Source organism: Bufo bufo, chromosome 9 (genome assembly GCF_905171765.1).
Source record: "Bufo bufo chromosome 9, aBufBuf1.1, whole genome shotgun sequence".
In the NCBI taxonomy this organism is placed as follows: Eukaryota; Metazoa; Chordata; class Amphibia; order Anura; family Bufonidae; genus Bufo; species Bufo bufo.
In genome coordinates, this window is record NC_053397.1 from 75,562,552 (window position 1) to 75,582,395 (window position 19,844).

The following is a 19,844-nucleotide window of genomic DNA, read 5'->3' on the forward strand; positions in this document are numbered from 1 at the left end:
TTTTTAGAGGGTCAGCTCACTAGCAGGCCCTCACCTATAAGTTCAGTCTCACTATCCAAGAGTCTGGTCAACACAATCCTCACCGCCGGGGTCGCGTAACTAGTTATCACAGAGGAGTCTCGTACGTTATTGGAATTAACCAGACAAATTGCTCCACCAACTAAGAACGTCCATGCAGCACCACCCACAGAATCGAGAAAGAGCTATCAATCTGTCAATCCTTTCCGTGTACGGGCCAGGTGAGGTTTCCTGTGTTGAGTCAAATTAAGCCACAGGTTCCACTCCTGGTGGTGCCTTTCTGTCAATTCCTTTAAGTTTCATTCAGCTTTGTAACCATACATCCCCCGGAACCCAAAGACTTTGGTTTCCCGGAAGCTGCTCGGCAGGCCATGGGAAGAACGCCGCCAGAATGCGGGTTGTCATCGTTTATGGTCAGAACTACGACGGTATCTGATCGTCTTCGAATCTCCGACTTTCGTTTTTGATTAATGAAAACATTCTTGGCAAATGCTTTTGCTTTGGTTCATCTTGCGCCGGTCCAAGAATTTCACCTCTAGCAGCGCAATACGGATGCCCCCGGTCGTCCCTCTTAATCATGACCCCAGTTCCGAAAACCAACAAAATAGAACCGGAGTCCTATTTGATTATTCCTAGCTGAAGTATTAAGGCAGCCCGGCCTGCTTTGAACACTGTACATTTTTTAAATGGTCAGCTAAGCAGCAGGCACTCTACCATAATGTTTTAGATGGTCAGCTCAGCAGCATGCCCTTGCATATAATTTTTTAGAGGGTCAGATCACCTGCAGGCCCTCGCATATAATGTTTTAGAGGGTCAGCTCACCTGCAGGCCCTCACCTACAATCTTTTAGAGGGTCAGATCACCTGCAGGCCCTCACCTAATTATACCTAATAGGTAATTTGCGCACATGCTGCCTTGCTTGGGTGTGGTAGCCGTAGCTGTTTCTCAGGCTCCCTCTCCGGAATCAAACCCGGATTCCCCGTTACCCATGGTCAACGTGGTTGGCTCTGAAAATAACATCGAAAGCTAATAGGGCAGACATCCGAATGGATCGTCGCCGTCACAGGGACTTGCGATTGGGCCCAGGTTATCTAGAGTCACCAAAGTGGCAGCAGGCCCTCGCCCATAATGTTTTAGATGGTCAGATCAGCAGGCCCTTGCTCCAAATGTTTTTGAGGGTCACCAGAGGTCATCAATCATCATTTTTCAAGGGTGTATGATGCCCTCCTTTATGTGTAACAAAGGGTATATTGGAGTGCCGGTTCCTTGTAATTTTTGGCAGCCCTTTCACTTAGTGCATAGGCTTTATGAGTGTAGGAGTCCCACTACCTGAACAATTGTACCACAATGTGAATGAGGCCCTGCTTTATGTGATATACAGGTTGTATCGGAGTGCCTCTACCTTGTAATTTTTGGCAGCACTTGCACTTTATATACAAGTAAATATATAGGAAAGAATGTTTCCAAACAAATTTTCCGCTAAAATCGATTTTATCTTTGGTTTCGTGCGTATTAGTGTCAGTCTGTTAAAGTGGTGTACTACTCGGACAACATCGTTCCCAACAGCGACCTGGGAGTCCAGACATCCTCCCCAAGCTGTTCCCGAACCATTTCGGTGGTGTTATCATCAATTTCTGACCTTTTCCTATGAACCAGACATCCTCCCCTCTTCAGAGCAGGGGGTGCCAGGTTTAATGCTCGGGTTCTCCAATTGACCTCCATTGTGTTCGGTTGCTCGGTAAAGCACCTGAGCATCCTGGTGTCTTCGGCCCGAGCTCCCGAGCACTATGGTGCTCGATCAACACTAGTCACTACTTTATGCTGCTATCAGATAGGGCAACGTTAACATGGTGATAGATTCCCTTAAAATGGGTTTCCCACAATGCTCCACAGGATAGGTGATAAATGTCACCAGGAAATTTTTCTGTAAGGTCTATGACCAATACGCCCCTGCTGAGACCCCCACCAATTTCTAGAATAGATATCATGATACTCTCATTCCTTCCTTTTAAAAAGTGGCTACTGCAGGGGGAAATATAGCATTAAAGGGTTTATCCCAGGACTGATGTAAAAAATGAAAATCAGACGTCATACAGTACATGACAATACCTGTCTAACAAAGCAAGAACCAGCCCTGTACCTCACATGGATCCAGAGCTCTTCCCATTAATTGTTCCAATTGCTTTCCCTCAGGCTGGCAGCTCCTTTCTGCTTCTGCGCCATTCAGCTGTCACAGCTTCTAACAGTAGATAGGGTTGGAGGCAGTTTAAGGATGGAATTGAGCATGTGCGACCTCTCAGTAGGTGGATGTGCACATTACTACACAGATTAAACACCCGAGGGCACCATTATAATGAAGTAAAGAGAATATCTCACAACTGGAGCATTTTGTAACAGAAAGTAAATTATAAAGGTAACTACAGTAGTTTTGCATACTGAATTATTCTAAAATAAAATTAAATGGTGGCATAACCCTTAAAGTGGTAGCCATTCAAATGAATGGCATGCCATGTAATGCATTGATGTGTCACATTCTCTTGAGTGCATCTCTGTTTAGGATACCATATGCCATACGTCCTCGTAGCAACAGAATAATATTTTAAAAAATGGCATAAAAGAAAAATTTTGAGATGGCATTTACAGCAGCCACATGGACTATAGATCTCTGTAGAGTGAAGACAACTCATTTGGAGGAGGTGTGGCAATGCTATGCGACCTATGCAGAGGTCAGTGTGCAGGAAGGGGGAACAGTTAAGCTACAGCCCTCACCAATTGTGAATAGATGATCTTGTGTTATCTATATGTGTGTTAACTTTCATGGTAATCCTGCCTGTGATGTTAATGAGGTGACTGCTGAAAATTGATCTCTACAGAACAGAAATTATCAGCCTATAATGAGGTGCAGTACTAGTCAGAAAAATACAAGATTTAAGGAATATTTAAAATATAGATAGTGAAGATTTAACATTTAAAAAATGATCCAGTCCAAAAATGCTTAAAATTAATAGTTAATATGAAACTTTATTTAAACAGAATGCCATTTTCAATAAAACATTCCTCTTAAAGGTGTTGTTCAACCTTTTTTTTTTTTTTATTCCCCGCAGCCAGTAATTGTAATAAAATAATAAAAAATTGCATATTTAGTGATTTTATCTCCTGCTGCTTTCAGTGTTGCCCCTCCAATCTTCCTCAAGGGGCTTTTTTTAATATATATTTGGAAGCATTGATGACTTGCCTATATATTATGTGTGACAACTGCAGCCAATCACTGGCCTCAGCAGCAATTGCCATATACTGCGTGGCCAGTGACTGGGTGCAGAGTAGTCTGGGGTATGTGAGCATGTCATCACTGCAGTCAAGAAGACAACGTGGGTAAGTACTGTCTACATTTTTTTATTATTTTATAAAAATTTCTGTCTGGGAATAATTTTTTTTTAAATAAGTGACATAACCATATTAAAGTAAGAAATATTTAGGTGCATTTTTGTAGTCTGTTGTATATGACCCCCATTGATACAAATACACCAATGACACCAGAGTTTTCTGGAAAATTGCAGAATTCATTTATAAAATAAAATAGTGGAAAGGCAATAGACGCTGCTGCTGATACACAGCATTGTGTGCCACTGTCATATTCCTATAACTTCACTCTGCAACAATTACATTAAACTTCTTCTGGGACAACTAGTGAATGCACTGAATATTGATGTCCTCCATCTCTGCAATAGAAAGGAAAACCGAACAAGTCAACATCCTGGTACCATCTATCAATGCCACAGGGGGTAATTAACTAGGAAATACTCCTCAAATTGTGAAATGCGTTAGCCGCCCATTAACAGAATCATTAGGTTTCCTTCATCAGCAATTTGAATGATGTAGCTGTTTGTTAAATATTAGATTCTGGTCACCACCACATGTACTTAAAATAGCTTCACTACTGTACCTTTCCTTCCTCGAAGGCGAGTAATGGTATGCTACACCATGCCTATTATTTTCCAATATGACATTTCTTGAGATATTTCCCACAGCATTAATATTTTGCACCTAGAAAATTATGCCTCTGCTCAATTTGCAAGGATATGGAGGATGTGCTGAAAATACTGCCCGCTATTATCTCATTTTTTTTTATCTATTACTTATTGGAAGAAGCAACAGGAATTTATTAGCTTCAATTAAATGGTTTGACTGAGCAGCTCACAGGGAAGTGAAGACAGGTCTACAGAGCCAAACTGTACCAATCCATGTCAAAACCAGCATTAGGGCTCATGCATATGGCAGAGCTGTACGCAATCAGCATGCCTAGCAATTTCTAGAGATTGTATGGCTTCTCAGGACAGAGCTGAATGTACAAGATTCGCTGGGTGCGGTATGAAGATATTCTGACCCAAAATAATTATTTCTGAAGTGTGATGGAACATGCCATATGGAACACGTCAGAAAAAGCAATGTTTGGCTTTTTTTAAGTTGGGGGTGTGCAGTGGTACAATACAGGCACAAACTTTTATAGTCTTACTGTGGAAACAAAAACTGTCATTGTTGCCCTGACCCAGTCCTGTCTTAATTACTGTAACCCAGTGGTGTAACTAGAAATGACTGGGCCCCACAGCAGATTTTTAAATGCCACCCCAGAAACTTCATTGCAAGACCCTCCTACCATGCAACCATACTCCTGAGGCTAGTCAAGATCGCTCTCTCAGACTAGGCCTGGCAGACGCTCCGTCTGTTTCCTACAGTGTCACTGTATATACTGTTGAGGGGGCACTGACAATAAAATCTTTTAGTCCTCATCCTGGATGGGCCCCTTCTGAGTTCGGGCTCCAAAGCAGCCACACCCCTGCTGTAACCCATTATTAATTTGTTTGCCCCTCTCCAATCCATCCTGCATGCAGCAGCCAGGCTAATCCATCTGCCTATCCACTACTCTTATGCCTCCACCATGTGCCAGTTGTTGCACTGGTTGCCCATACAGCACAAGATTCCATTTAAACTTCCCACTCCCATCCACAAAGTTCTCCACAGTGCTGCACTCCCTACATCTCCTCCCTCCTCTCCATCCACCACCCTACCCGTGCTCTATGCTCTGCCAATGGTTTACGACTGAGATTCTCTATAATCTGAACCTCTTCACTCCCATCCCCAAACCATCTCAGGAGCTGCACCAGTTCTCTGGAATACCCTACCCCAAGAAATTAGGTTAACTCCCAACATCCACAGTTTTAGATGCTCCCTAAAAAACACATCTTTTTAGAGTGGCCTAACACATCCCCTGATCTAACTCATCTCTATTCACCTCCTTCATCATCTACTAAACCTGATCCATTATCAAACACTATCCACCATACCCTAAGATATCGGCTGGTGACTGGCTCATGCAGATTTATATCTACTCCCTATTTTGTTAAGATGGCCGGACCATTGTACAATATAAGCATTTTTTTTACCTTTTGTGTCACCTCTATGTCCTCATAGACTCTTGCAAGCAGGGCCCTTATCCCTCTTTTTTTAATTGTTGATTTGTTTGTTACTATGTAATTTAGGATTTTGTTGTACATTAACCCTCTGATTGTAAAGCGCTGCGGAATATGTTGGCGTTATAGACATATAGATTATTCTGATTATTATTGTTAATGTTGTATAACGCCTCCTTTAAACACATTTGTAATCTGCTTGTTCCCATCCCATTCCTTCACGAAGTCTGATTCCTTCATTGACTTTAGGATTCCATTAATAATATTTTACATTAAGATCCCACTTTAATAAGAACTTTCAGAAATGATAGAAGTTATTATAGGGATGTATCATGCAGGCTCATACAGAACACTTTGGACTAAATAAGCAACTGACGATGATATGACCACAAGTTGGTATGGGCATGGCCTGTGTGCGGCTATTGGTCTTCACTGGACAGGTCTTGGTTGGCAAAGCCTATCCCTTTAAGTACAATTTACTGTATTGCTGCACAGAACAAAAACGCTAAAACTAGTTGACGTGTCTAATGAGCATTGTGGGAGGGTATAGGCAAGCAGAAGTGGTAATGATACCATTAGGTATTCGTTCATTGAAGTACCGAAAATGTTTACAGGAATTGCTTCCTGTAATGAGAACGAAAAGTACATATCATCCTCCCCATCCCAAATCCATATATATTATATATAACGCAGTTGGATTTCATTTTTCAACCAATATCAGGATGGCTAATATAATGCAACGTGACAACGTGTCAGAACAGGGAGAGAATGTATCTCCGGCTCTCACCGAACAGTGTCATTACGGGTAATTGAATATCCAGCTGTCTCGGCTGTCAGCCTCAGATTAGTTTATATCTGAGCGAGATATATTGCAGATTAGTTACATTACAACCATTCTCCAGGGGTCGGACAAACGCATTAGGGGCTTCTCAGTTTGCAAAAATACTAAACAAACAGCATGGCACCTCTGCTAGAATATTACCGAATTTCAGGAAATCTACAGGTTGCAAATCCCTCGCTATTTAACGATACAATCAGCAAACGGTTTCCACGTTTAGAAACTGATGGGTTTTACAGCATATCTACATATCCTAAATATTAACCGCGCGACAACAGAGTTAGGTAAAAATAAGCAACATTTCCAGGCAGGTGCAGCGTCAGTTAACCCTTTCGGCCCCAGAGGTTTGGGTTTGCGTTTTTCACTCCCTGCCGTTCTGGGGGCCATAACATTTTTATTTTTCCGTTCACATAGCCATATGTGGGCTTGTTTTTTGCACTTTCTAATTCCTCCGTTTAATATTGCTGACCATATAGTGGGGAGCTAGAAAAAATAAAATTCTAAATGGGGTGAAATTGGAAAAAAGCAACTCCACAATAGTTTTATGGGTTTTGTTTTTACGGCGTTCCCTTTACAGTAAAACTGACAAGTTACTTTCATTCTCCAGGTCTGTATGATTATAGTGATACCACATATGTGTGTTTTTATGTCCTGTTTTATCCATTTTCCGTATGGAATAAATATTTTTATATTTTAATAGTAAGGGTGTTTTGCACACGGTGATGCCCATGATGTGTATTTTTTTATTTTTTATATTTTTATGGAAAAGGAATTCACATTTGACCATGGCATCTGAAGGGTTACATGTCAGCGACCAGCATTACTGCCGGTAGCAGATATTAGGCTCAGGTGTATGAAACATGTAAATATAAGAACAAAAATAGTTCCAATACGTATGGCAATGGTATGTCGCAGCGATTCCCAAATGTGAAGTGGGTACAGGTCGCAGTTCAGTATCCGGTTCTCTTCGGCTCAGTGACCGCCGATCACTATTCTACAGCCTCCTGCACAGAGCACCCCCCGAACTGCTCCGGAGTGGTGATAAAGGAGGATGAAAAGGAAGAAAGCCGTGGCGTTTACATGATGTGCCTATATACCAAGCTGCACTTGAGCCCTGGTTTGGTGACAGTGGGACCTGATAATTTGCTTGTGATGTTCCGAGATTGAAGAGGTGTAACCTTCTGGATAGGGAACGCGCTGTCCCTCAAAAATGAAACATGTACATGTATAGCGCTGGTCGGGAAGGGATTAAAGTGTACTATTCCCTTTTTAAAGGGGTTGTGTGGTGGCATAATATAAAAAGGGGTTGTGCAGTGCTACGATATTGCTGATCTATCTTCAGGATGGTTCATAAATATCAGACAGGCGGGGGTCTGACTCCTGGCACCCCTGCCCATTAGATTTTTGAAGAGGTAGTGTTGCTCATGTGAGTGCTTCTTCCTCCTCAAAGTGACCTGCACGTCATCTCCTCTATAGAGGCGGCGAAGTGGAATTACAACTGTACGTCCCCTTCAAGTGAATGGGACGGGGCAGTTGCGATTACTTTGTATCACCACTGCAAAGATGCGCACAGATAATTTTGAAGAGGGATTAGTGCCGCTACCTCTTCAAACAGCTAATTGGCGGGGGTGCCAGAGTCAAACCCTCATCGATCTGATATTGAGTAGTGATGAGCGGCAGGGGCAATATTCGAATTCGCGATATTTCGCGAATATTTGGGCGAATATTTGCCATATATTCGAGAATTCGCGAATTCCTGATCTCCAGGCATTATTTTCTTGATTCGCATAAACATTTTCGCATAAAAATTTGCATGAACTGGTATTTAAAAAAAACAACAAATATTTGCGATTACGAATATATTTTGGGACATTCTAAATATTCGCGAATTCTCGAAGTGCCGATATTCGCGATTAAAATTCGCAATTCGAATACTCGTGATCAACACTAATATTGAGGATAGTTTGACAATATTGTACCAGTGCACAACCCCTTTAACTGCATTGTTGCTACATAGGAGACAGCCTGCCGTTATACACTGAAAAGGACGATCAAGTAACTGATTGGGGGGGAGGGGCTGGGAGTTGGACCCCCTCCAATCCGATATTGAAGACCTTTCCTGAGGATAGGTCATCAATATTATGCCACTGCACAAGCTCTTTAAGAACAGCGCGGTTTGGGGACATATCCACATTCCAATTATCCCGAGCAGCACAAAAAATATGGTACCATTTGGCTAACAGCCAACGAGCGATATATAAAAAACAAGGGCATAGAGGTTTATAGGGCAGAATATTCTACCAGGTAATGCAAGATAAAATAAAAGGGAATCTGAAAAGAAGCAGCTACTCATAAAAACTTGTAGTGTCAAGGAAAGGTTCTGCCTTCTCAAGGTCTTCACTGATCATCTGGATCATCAGTGTCATCAACGGTGCAGTAGCAGTAAACGGGAAAAACTGGACCAGCCACAACCTTCTTAGATCTGAGAGTTCACATCAAATAAATGATGTTTTTTAATCTCATACATATTATCCATTGGATGAAGAGGTTTCCACCTCGAAATGTCTTATGTATGAGATTTAATAAAGAATACAGTCCTCTGTATTCATGAGAGGAGCACCATCGGCTCCCCCTGTCTCCCTCACTTGTCTCACCAGTGATTGATGGCTGTCATAGATCTGCCTGTACACATGCAGCCCATCCATCATTGCTGAGAGGGCCAGGGGAAGGCGGGTAACTCAGTCATGATTAAAGTGGGCTCATATATTTATTTTTATGCCATTTGGGCTAATGTATAAAATTACAAGTTTTATTGAATCTTTTCCCACAAAATTATATATCACTCTGCTCAGCTCTATAACATGCTGCCTGCAGATTGGAATGCATTTCATGGTGACAGATTCCCTTTAACCCATTAATGTATAATCAGGTACATATAGATGATTGGCGTTAGGGGATTTTATGGAGCCTGCTCATGTGCTGAGCTTGGTGCTGGATGACTCAGATTCTTGCCATTTAACCCCTCAGATGTTGCTGTCAATAGCGACCGCTGCATCTATGGGCTTAGACAGAAGGAGGTGGCTCCCTCTGTTCTCTGATCTCAGCCCTCACAACAAAATTTCTGGGGCTCCAATCAGTTTCTACGACAGCCTTGTGAAGTCTCCCAGTGATGCCATAGTATGCTGCCTGAAAAGCCGTGCCCGAGGCATGGCCTGACAGGCAGCCAGTGAGAATGCTATAGGCTGCAATGGTATTCTATTGAAGTTTATGGGACAAGCGATCAGAAGATTGCTCATTCAAGTCCCCCGAGGGGACTAAAAAGTGCAGTTACATTTTTTTTAATGAAAACACTAATTTTAAACAGATCACCCAATTTTTCCAATAATACAACTCCATCATCCTATTAACATGAATGGGAAGGAGCAGTTGAAGTTACACTCTGTTTCACTGAAGCGAATGGGATGGAGGAGCTGTAATTACATCTGCTTGCCACTGCAATGTCAGCTGGTAAACAGTGAGGAAAAGGCAGTGCTTGCACAAGCGCAGCGTTTTCTTCAAATGGCTAATCAGGAATTTTGGACCCCCACCAATGTAACTTTGATGACCTTTCCTACAGATATGTCATCAACATGGGAAAAGCGGAAAACTCCTTCAATAGTGAGGTGGAACTACTTCAAAGTGCAAGTTCATCTTTTGGTGAATGCACATTCAAATATAAGCAAAATACATAAATAGCAATTCCATCAATGAAGGCATTCAACAAAGGATGACCCTTAAATTGTTAAGTGTAGGGTTCTTACTAGTGTTGAGCGATTTTCTATGAAGCTATGAATTTCCTCATCATACTTACTTCATCCGTTTGAGCGCAAAGAGCCGGCCGCCTACATCTTGATTGAAGATCTTGCAAGAAATCCCGTGCATGGTGACGTATGAAGGGAGAGGTGATGATGTCATCAAAGAGATTTCATGCTAGATCCTCAATCAAGATGGCGACACCCGTTCTTTAATATTTTTTTTTTCTTTTACACTGTATTATTGCTGTCAGATATCGCAATCAGCTATGAACACAGCATCTGAGGGGTAGAATGACAGGGGGCGGCGCAATGGCCGCTCCTTGTCATTGCACCCACTACTTACAAAGAAATGCGTTTCGTCACGAAGCAATTTTTTTTGTAAAATTGGGCAAAGCAGCTGAATTGAATTTTTCAATACTTTGCTCATCACTAGTTCTTACAATAAATGACAAACTACAACCCTGTGAAGAAAACGAGGACTATTCTAAATTCTTCATACTGGTTGCGTTTTAGCTCAGTATCTTAGTAACAGCAGACTGTAATTCTCAGTATTGCGTGCTGGAATTTAAAAAGAATGCTATATGCAATAATCCTATGGAGCCTTCCTTATGTTCTTCTTAGACTTCATTAAACTTACACCTGCTCTTAAATCGTCAGCTCCCGGAGAAAATGGAATCACAAAGACCATGTGTTGTGTGGCACATATTGGCAATAAAAAAAGAATTCCTGAACAGAAGATCTCCAGCTTTCTAGGATGTCCATAAACATGTAATGGAAGCCTGTAGGCACCTAAGTACTAACAGCTACTGAACACAAGACAAAGTACCCGGGAAGTGGCACTTTAGCTTCCAGTTATCTCAGTGTGGACGCCTCGTTACTCCTCTGCACACAATGTACAGATGTTAGAGTGATGAATTGTGCCGAGTTAGCAGCTGTAATACAGGAGCGCTCGCCAACCAAGCGTATCCACACTATGTCAGGAGAGAAAATTGGCACCTGCATCTTAGCTGCACATTGGGATGTGTAAATGAATGCAGGCTTGGCTACAGTTGAGGTTAACTCTTTGTTCATGGTGGCAGAACTTGTTGTGGGTGATGGACAGTTGCCGGCCGCTTTGCCGGCATTAGCGTCCACACGGAACAGAACTGCTGCAGATTTTACCTGCAGGCTTCCACGCAGAATACAGTAGCAGGAGAGTGGGCAAGATTTTACAAATCAGTTTTAAAATGAGCAGGATGAGAATTTTATTGAAGATTTTCAATAAAGTCAATCCATGGCAAAATTCACATGCAGATTTTGCTGCAGATTTGCATCAGAAAAAAAACAGCAGTTTATGGACCTACCCTAACGGTACGGCCACCAGGTCCGATTTTCTGGTTCGGTTTTAGAAGCAAAAACCAAGAGTGAATTCAAAAAAGAGGAGAAGCCATACTGTATCTGTCCTTTAGGGTCCATTCACACGTCCGTGTGTGTTTTGCGGATCCACGGATCCGCAAAACAAGGACACCGGCACTTAATAGAAAATGCCTAATCTTGTCTGCAAGTGCGGGTCCGCATTTCCAGATCCGGGCAGAACATCGTGCGGCCCCATAGAAATGAATGGGTCCGCAATTCCGTTCCGCAAAATGCGGAACAGAATTGCGGTCCTTAGGAGTTCTCTCCCTTTATGATCCACTCCTGATTTTGGCTTCCAAAACCGTATCAGGAAATCTGACCATGTGGTCGTACCCTTAGGCCTCTTTCACTCGAGCCATATGGATCGTGTCAGGATCTGTTCAGGGAAAAAGTAATGGTTTTGCTCACAAGTTCAATCAGTTTTGTATGTGATTTCCTTCAGTATTTCCATTTTTTCCATCCGGATTGCAGGCATTTTTCACGAGCATGAAGAAAAACTGAAGAATAGCAACCTCCATCCCCTAGCAACCATCAGTAAAAATGCTTTGCCTTCCGTTTTTTACACAAGCTCCATTTACTTTTATGGAGCCAGGGCTACGTGAAAAACGCACAATAAAAGGACACGCTGCGATTTTTCCTGAACATAAAGATGATGTGTGAAAAACGCTGCTCATGTGCACAGACCTATTGAAACAAATGGGTCAGGATTCAGTCCAGATGCTATTATGTATGTGCTCACTATATGCGTCATATCTGGGTGAAAATTCGCTCATGTGAAATTAGCCAAAGGGATTTCTCTTTGGGATTTCCATGGAATAATGGGGACGATAATTTCATTCACTTCGCTGGTGCTGTAATACGCCAGGGATTTTCCACAAGCAATTCTTTGGCGGACAATATGTAGTGTATCCACCATGTGTGAACATACATTTACTTTTCTCTAAGGCCTCATTCACACAGCCGTTGCCCGGCCGTGGCCGTATTGTGGTCCGCAATATGCGGGCACCGGCCGTGTGCTCCCCGCATCACGGATGCTGGCCTATTCACTTCAATGGTTCCGCAATCCGGTCCCCAATGCATGGAACGGCCGAGCAAAGGCCCTGTGCATGAGGCCTAACACCCAGTGTGGACTAAGGGATGCGTGTTAAACCTGCCATACACAGGGCCTCATGTAAAACAACAGAAGGTGTGGCGCATAGCAACTCATCAAAATTCTGCCTTTTTTTCTTTAAAGGCTATGAGCACCTTCGGGTCAATCTTTATGATTGATTTTTACTCATTTTGTGCTACAAATATTTTTTTCAATTGGACTTTATTTAAAAAAATGTATGATACATGCAGTTAAAAATCTGTCTGTTTGCAGACTATCTGTCCTGAGTTCCATCAGCTGATGGTTCCTGTGTAGCTCTTATCTATGATCTCCTGACCTTATAAATGCACATTTAAGCTATCTTATATTCAGTTTGATAAAGAGTTTAGCTACAATGAGTGTTTTTAAGGTCAGAAGATCAGAGATAAGTGCTATACAGGAGCCATCAGCTGATGGAACTCAGGAAGGATAGTCAGCAGTATACTGATTTTTAACTGCATGTGTAACATCCCAGAGTTATGTTACTAAACTCTGTCTCCCCGCTGCAACATGTTAGGTGTATATGTATTGTCATCTTGTGTAATTTAACAATGCATTCATTATTATATGTATTTTCCAGGCCTGTTTGATATATCATGCTGTGATTTCGATGTACACCAGCAGGTGGCAGCAGTATGTAACAGGATCTTAGCCAGTTTAGTATTGCTAGATTGGAATAGTTCATTCCAATCTAGCTCCCCCCTCTTTGAGGAGGTGTGGAATGTTCCCACATCCTGCCTCATGGGAGGAAGGAAAGTTCTAGTTAGTGTGTACCAGCCCCCTCCTTGGGGAAGGCTGTGTTAGCAGGAGCTCCCAGAAACAGGGATCCCAACCTAGGATCCAAGCCTCGGTTGAGGCCCAGGATCACCCTTCCCAGCCTGAGTCATCTTCCTCAGCTGGTTGACAAGCAAGCAGCCATCTCCAGGACTAAAGATCTCCAGGAAGAAGCCATCATACCCTGCGAGCAGTCCTGTGAGTACTTTATCAAAGACCAGGAGAAGCCAAATTCCTCCTTCAGCTAGTCAGGCCCATATCAAGCAGACCACAGACAGAGCAGAAGACAGATACCTGCCAGTTCTACTAGGCATATGATAAGAAGCAGAATACATATAGATTCCTGCCACATATTGCCAATACCTGCTGGGACCCAAGACTATTGCTGTATCTTGTATGGATTCAAAGCTGCATTAAGTAAAGACGAGTTGGATTATATTTCCTGTCTGGATTGAATTCATTCCTCAATTACTCCTACTGACCACACTCAATTTATTGCATGTGAGCCAGGATCCAGGAGTCCAGCCGTACCAAGGTAGGAGACACCGTTGACACAATACCTATTACACAGAGACATTATCCCCCTCTGGCATTCCTCACCTGGTACGTGAGCTATAACATCTTAAAGGGCCCTGTTACAGTACCTGCGCAAGCTGCAATTGGCGTCACGAAATAAAAACTATTAATATTGCGCCAGTGTGCATCTGTCCCAATCCGGCTTACTGCACATGTATCACAAAAACTGCAGAACATTGTTAATAAAGACCAATTGAAAAAAAAAAAAAGATTTTTAGCCTAAAGTCAGTAAAGGTCTGCAAATGAAAACTGGCTGCCAGTCAGAATGGTCATCATGAGCAGCATCTCCAGTTCTTCTTTTTTCCACTGGTTTTCTCGAGGCCCAATATACAGAGACATATTCTCTGTTGGTGGCACAAGGAGAGGAAACTCACTGAAAATGAAACGCCATACAGACCTCATCGGGGGGGGGGGGGGGGGGATTTGGGGAGTTTAGTGGTTGGGGTCAAATTTTCCTATGTTTGGAAACTCTGTGCGACCTTCCTAGATATTTGATTTTCACCTTTCTTACCATTTTAACACCTATGCTTGCAGTCGTTGAGTGGAAATATTAAAGTATTGCTCTTATTTAGAGGCTGAAAACCCATCCTAATTATTTAGCTGACTGTTTGTTACAATGTATCAGTCTAGGTTAAAGCTATCAGCCTGGAGTCTGGGACAGGAGAGACTGGAGCTGCCATTGTGTTTTTAGTGTACAGATTATTGGCTGGATATATAAAATGTGATAAACCCTCAGCTCAGGAAAGCGAGAACTGGTTTCAGCTTTTGTACAAACACATTTAGTTCAGAGTTCAGGGTATTTAGGGTAGGCACGAGGACGGAGGGTTTTCCACCATTAGGAGATTCCTCCGGGCTAGGGTGTATCTAAGGAAAGATACCCCCACCCGTTGAATACTCTCCCAACTCTGCCTAACTACCTTCCCCTATGGTGTTTATCGTATCTATGTTCTTCGTCACTGACTGGGATTTGTATTTCTATGTATATGTCCTGATCTATAGGTCTTTTTAGAGGATTATAATAAATATCGAAATTTTAGGGTCTTTTTCTTGAATTTGTTTAGTGTTGTTTAATAATAGGACCTATGTTGATCTGGCTGTAGAATCACTTTGTCCGTTTTTTTCCAAACACATTTAGTTCCACTGATTTGATAAGAATCTTGAAATATAATTGCTTTCTGCTCTGCTGTGGTATTGGTTTTTAATCATCTAATGTGACTACCATGCAAATACTGTAGGGACTCTTTGGATAGTGTGGGGGGCTCCATGTGGTGCCCCCAGAATTTATCAGGTTTTATAGAACACAGCTGTCCTGTTCTCTGCTAAAGGGTCATAAAGTATGGATTAGCAGAGGACAACGCGCACCCTTTATCTGTTCGGTAGAATCGGCCCTGAAGACACACGATCCTGATGAAGGTGTCAGGGAACTGATAAGGCGTAGACTCCGTCTTCATACTCGTTGTCCCAATCTGATGGAGGATCTTTTTCTATCACATAACAATGAATCATTACATGACTAGTGATTATTATCTGCTTTATAGATCCATACTAAACATGCTGCTGATATATATTCATGCTGAGAGCTACATTGAACATGCTGATTAGTCATGCAGATCCGAGATACTTTAGATTTCAGTATATGGAGTAGTTCCCTCTGTTCGGTGGCCCATGTACAAAAGTACGGCTCTAGCATGGCAATTATCAAAATGAATGCATTAAAGAAGGTTTCCACTTTTATATAAATTAGACTTCTATAGTACAACAGCTGTTTGCTGTCAGTGAATGGAAACACTCTCTTCAAATCCAGGGGCCTTAAGCTCTCCCTTTGCCATGCCATAAACGTGTTAGGTAATAATAAAGATTGCTACAAGTATATGTGCGGCAACGACCTGATCATTTTCTTTTTCTCACTGAAAGGTTAATAATATGAACTTTATTATCAGCTCTTCATACACTAATTTCCAGCATTTGTGATTACGAGGACCTGTCACCCCTCCAGACACGTCTGTTTTAATAGCTACCTGCATCCCCCATGTAACAACAATTATGGAACATCTAGTCGTATGTCTCTATGTTGTGCCATTCCTTTATTATTTCTACTAGAAGTTATGAATGAATTGCTAGCAGTCTGTAGTAAGGGTACAGAGGGGAGGTAACAGGTGGGGGGGGGGGAAGGGGGGTGTACCTGTATAGACTCACTCTATCCAAACAGTGCTCCTATTCTAAGACTGTGCAGGGACACGCCCCAACTGGTTACCTCCCCTCTGTACCCTTACTGCAGACTGATGACAATTCATTCATAACTTCTAGTTGAAATACTAAAGGAATGGCACAACATACTTATTGTATACATTTTGTAACACACTCATTTGGTGTTTCATTCTTCTTCTTCTTTGTTTTCCGAAAAATACAGTCTTAAAAGGGAAATGCTAAAAATGGTCTTCTGCCAAGACAGCACTAATCCAATTATAAGGTGAACAGTTTAGTATTTTAAAAGAGAATGGTTGCAATGGATCCATAAAGGGCATCTGTCAGCAGTTTTGTACCTGTGACACTGGCTGACCTGTTTCATGTGCACTTGGCAGGTGAAGACATCTGTGTTGGTCCCATGTTCATATGTGCCCGCATTACTGAGAAAAATAATGTTTTAATATATGCAACAGAGCCTCCAGGAGCAATGGGGGCGTTGCCATTACACCTAGAGGCTCTGCTCTCTCTGCAACTGCCGCTCCCTCTCCACTTTGATTTACAGGGCTAAACAGTGAAAACATCATTACACCTGTACCTGTCAATCAAAGTGGAGAGGACACTGCAGTCACGGAGAGAGCGGAGCCTCTAGGTGTAACGGCAACGTCCTCGTTGCTCCTAGAGGCTCATTTGCATATATTAAAACAAGATTGTAGGCAATGCAGACAGATATGAACATGGGACCAACACAGATGTCTTCAGCTGCCATGTGCACATGCAACAGGTCAGCCAGTGTCATAGGTACAAAATCTGCTGACAGATGACCTTTAAAATATACCCCTTATCATGAAGTCCAAATCTGCAGGCATCATCCTATAGAGCAGAAGGAGCTGAGCAGATTGATTGATTCTGGGCTCAGGAGTCAAGTGGTTAGTACTGACAGAGCATATATTTAAACCAATAGGTGACAGGTAATACTAAATCCTCTCCGATAACACTATATATCGATCTTCTCAGCATTTCTTGCTCTATAACATGCCGCCTGCAGTTTCATGGTGATTGATTCACTTTAAATAGGGTTGTTGGCCAGATGGTCCATATAAACCAAACGGCAAAAGAGCACTCAGGGGTGACCCGACCGGGCAATAGTCAAGGAATCCTGATAATAAACCACACTTTCTCTATCTCTTCTATAGAAACAATATATTGCTGAGAGCAGCAAATATTCTATGTACATTAGTTGCTAGGAATAGTAACAGTCTTCACTAAATATAGGGCATCCTATATGGATCCAGATAATTTGTTATTCCACTATAATAACAGTGTGGTTTCCTATAGAAGAAAAGTAGGTTAGAAGTTACGGCACAAGTTATATCAGGATGTACAGCATTACAGTCGCCTGATAATATTTAGTTCACTTCCCCATAACTGCTCACTTAATTAAAATTGTATGCCTCTTCATAAAGACACAGTATCTCCTACAGCTTGAGATTTTGCTTATATAATGGTTTCTCTGACTGCTGCTCATGATGATTAACCCATATAAAGTAAACTCTCTCTATAATTTATTCATAGTCTAATGTATCAGTTTCTAGACATAATACTTCCTAATCCATTGGTGCATATTTTATATGTTGCTTGTTAAATATTCCAAGGACACATTTTCCCTCAGCAATTGAATACAGTTTTCCCTTTAAACTTCTCTATATATATTCATTTTCTATAACAAAGTCTCCTTTATCCAAGTGATGAAATATAATGTCAAATACCCATTGTCTCTGCTGACCCTTATACACATAGATCATCTTTAATGGACCCTCAGACCACCATACAGGTGCTGATAAATGCATTGTATACTTTATGTCTCTTACCGTTGCACAGAAGGGCTCTGGAGGGTCTCCACAGGTACTGTTTGGAGGATCAAGTCTAACTTTCAGATATTGTGTCATGTCCTTAGGTTCTGGTTGACAAGCCATATATTCCCACACTATGCCTTCGTCCGATTTTGTCTGCGTCTTGCACATATCGTAGTGTCCATGCTGCATTGCTATGGAGAACGCCACCCATAGGGTGTTGAGATTGAGCACCAGGAACAGGTACATACCGGATAATTTTTGTCTAAGCTTGACAATTGTAGCAACTCCAAGATATTTAGTTGTTACAGTTCAAAACTGATGATTATAGGTGTGAAATAAAGTCCAGGGTATGGATAGAAATCCAACATCCTTTGCTCAACAAGCAATTTCTATTGAATATATTTCCTTGGCCTTATTTGATCAGACCAGCTTATAAAAATGGAAGATGCTTCAAAGGTCTTCACCGTGGTTGAGGGAGATTAAACATTTATGAAACACAAAAATTTAGGCTAATGATCATGAAGATTTACAGTAGGTTCCTCTGGTATAATTTTTCATAACAAATGTCCTTCTAGTTTTTGATGTCTGGAAATCAGTTCTCAAACAAAATAAAACTGACAAAACAGGGACGTTTTATGCTGCAGAGAAGATAAAGCAAAGTGCATCCTTTATCTGAGGTTAGGACTGTGTTGAGACAAGATAATCTTAGTGCTTGATATGAATCAATCTTCTACCTTTTGGCTTTTCCAACCTAGAAGAGGGAAACAAAAATATGAGGTTTGAGTTTATTGTCTGAAAAATCAATAATTTTCTGTAAAAGCACATAGCTTGGCATTTGATGAATCTTATCAAAAAGGGTTCCAGATTCAATGAGAGATTCTTGTGGTTTTTACTACGTTTTAGAAATATTTTGTGGATTAAAAAGTATGATGATCTCAAATACCTGGTCCTGTTCGAAATCTCATGTCAGTAATGGAAGTTTTAGGGAAATACAAATACTGTAGGTCAATATCAAAATAATCCAACTGCTTTACAATTTTCATGACCAAGAACTCCTAGTCCTTTTTACGATGTGATAGGATAAAAATGTTTGCATTGTCAGGATAGTTTTGTGGAGAGTTTTTTTTTTTTTTTTATTGGCACACAGCTGGTCTCGAAGGTCTCAATATGACACTAGAACATCTCAAGCTAATACTGTTGTCTCTTTATTTTCTTCAGTACTGAGATCTAAAGTCTGATGGAATCAATTCTTCTCCAAAAATGTATTACATAGGATAACTTGTCAGGATAAAACATGTGCAAAATGAATTAGGAAATGGGACAAGCACCTTGTAACTCATGACTATAGGTGATTGTAGATTAGTATGGGGCACTAGCTAGATGGCCTGACACTCAAAAAATATGATACAAATTCTAAACCAATACTAAATGTATATAAATTTCCAGAGATTTAAAAAAAAAAAACTTTCACGGTATTTTCCTCAGAGTGTAAAATGTCTTCTGTTTATATTGATATTGATTAACTCAAAAGTTGGAGAAACAGCGTACAGGACTTCCTGCTTTACCGATGATTAGAGATGAGCAAAAAGATTCTAAATTAATCAAATTTGTAACTCGTTTCTTCAAAAATTCACATTCTATCAATTCGGATTAATTGCTAAAAATGGAGGCCAAAGGACAGAGAAGATGGCACCACCAATGGCTGGTTACTACCCATAGCCATATATGTTGCTGCCATTTTGACATTACTAATACTGTCTTGGCAGGGCCGGTACAAGGCAGGGGCCGAAGGAGCGGGTGCCCTGGGCGCTA

At 41.4% G+C, this 19,844-nt stretch overlaps 1 protein-coding gene across 1 annotated transcript in view; it reads right to left on the reverse strand.

Annotated features, from left to right (window-relative positions):
- Positions 1 to 18,278, reverse strand: part of NTNG1 (netrin G1) — a 342,247-nt gene extending 323,969 nt beyond the window's left edge. The window contains exon 1 of the mRNA XM_040408751.1: positions 18,048 to 18,278. Coding sequence (XP_040264685.1) covers positions 18,048 to 18,278 — 231 coding nt within the window. The remainder of the gene's footprint in view (positions 1 to 18,047) is intronic.
- Positions 18,279 to 19,844: the final 1,566 nt, after the last annotated feature.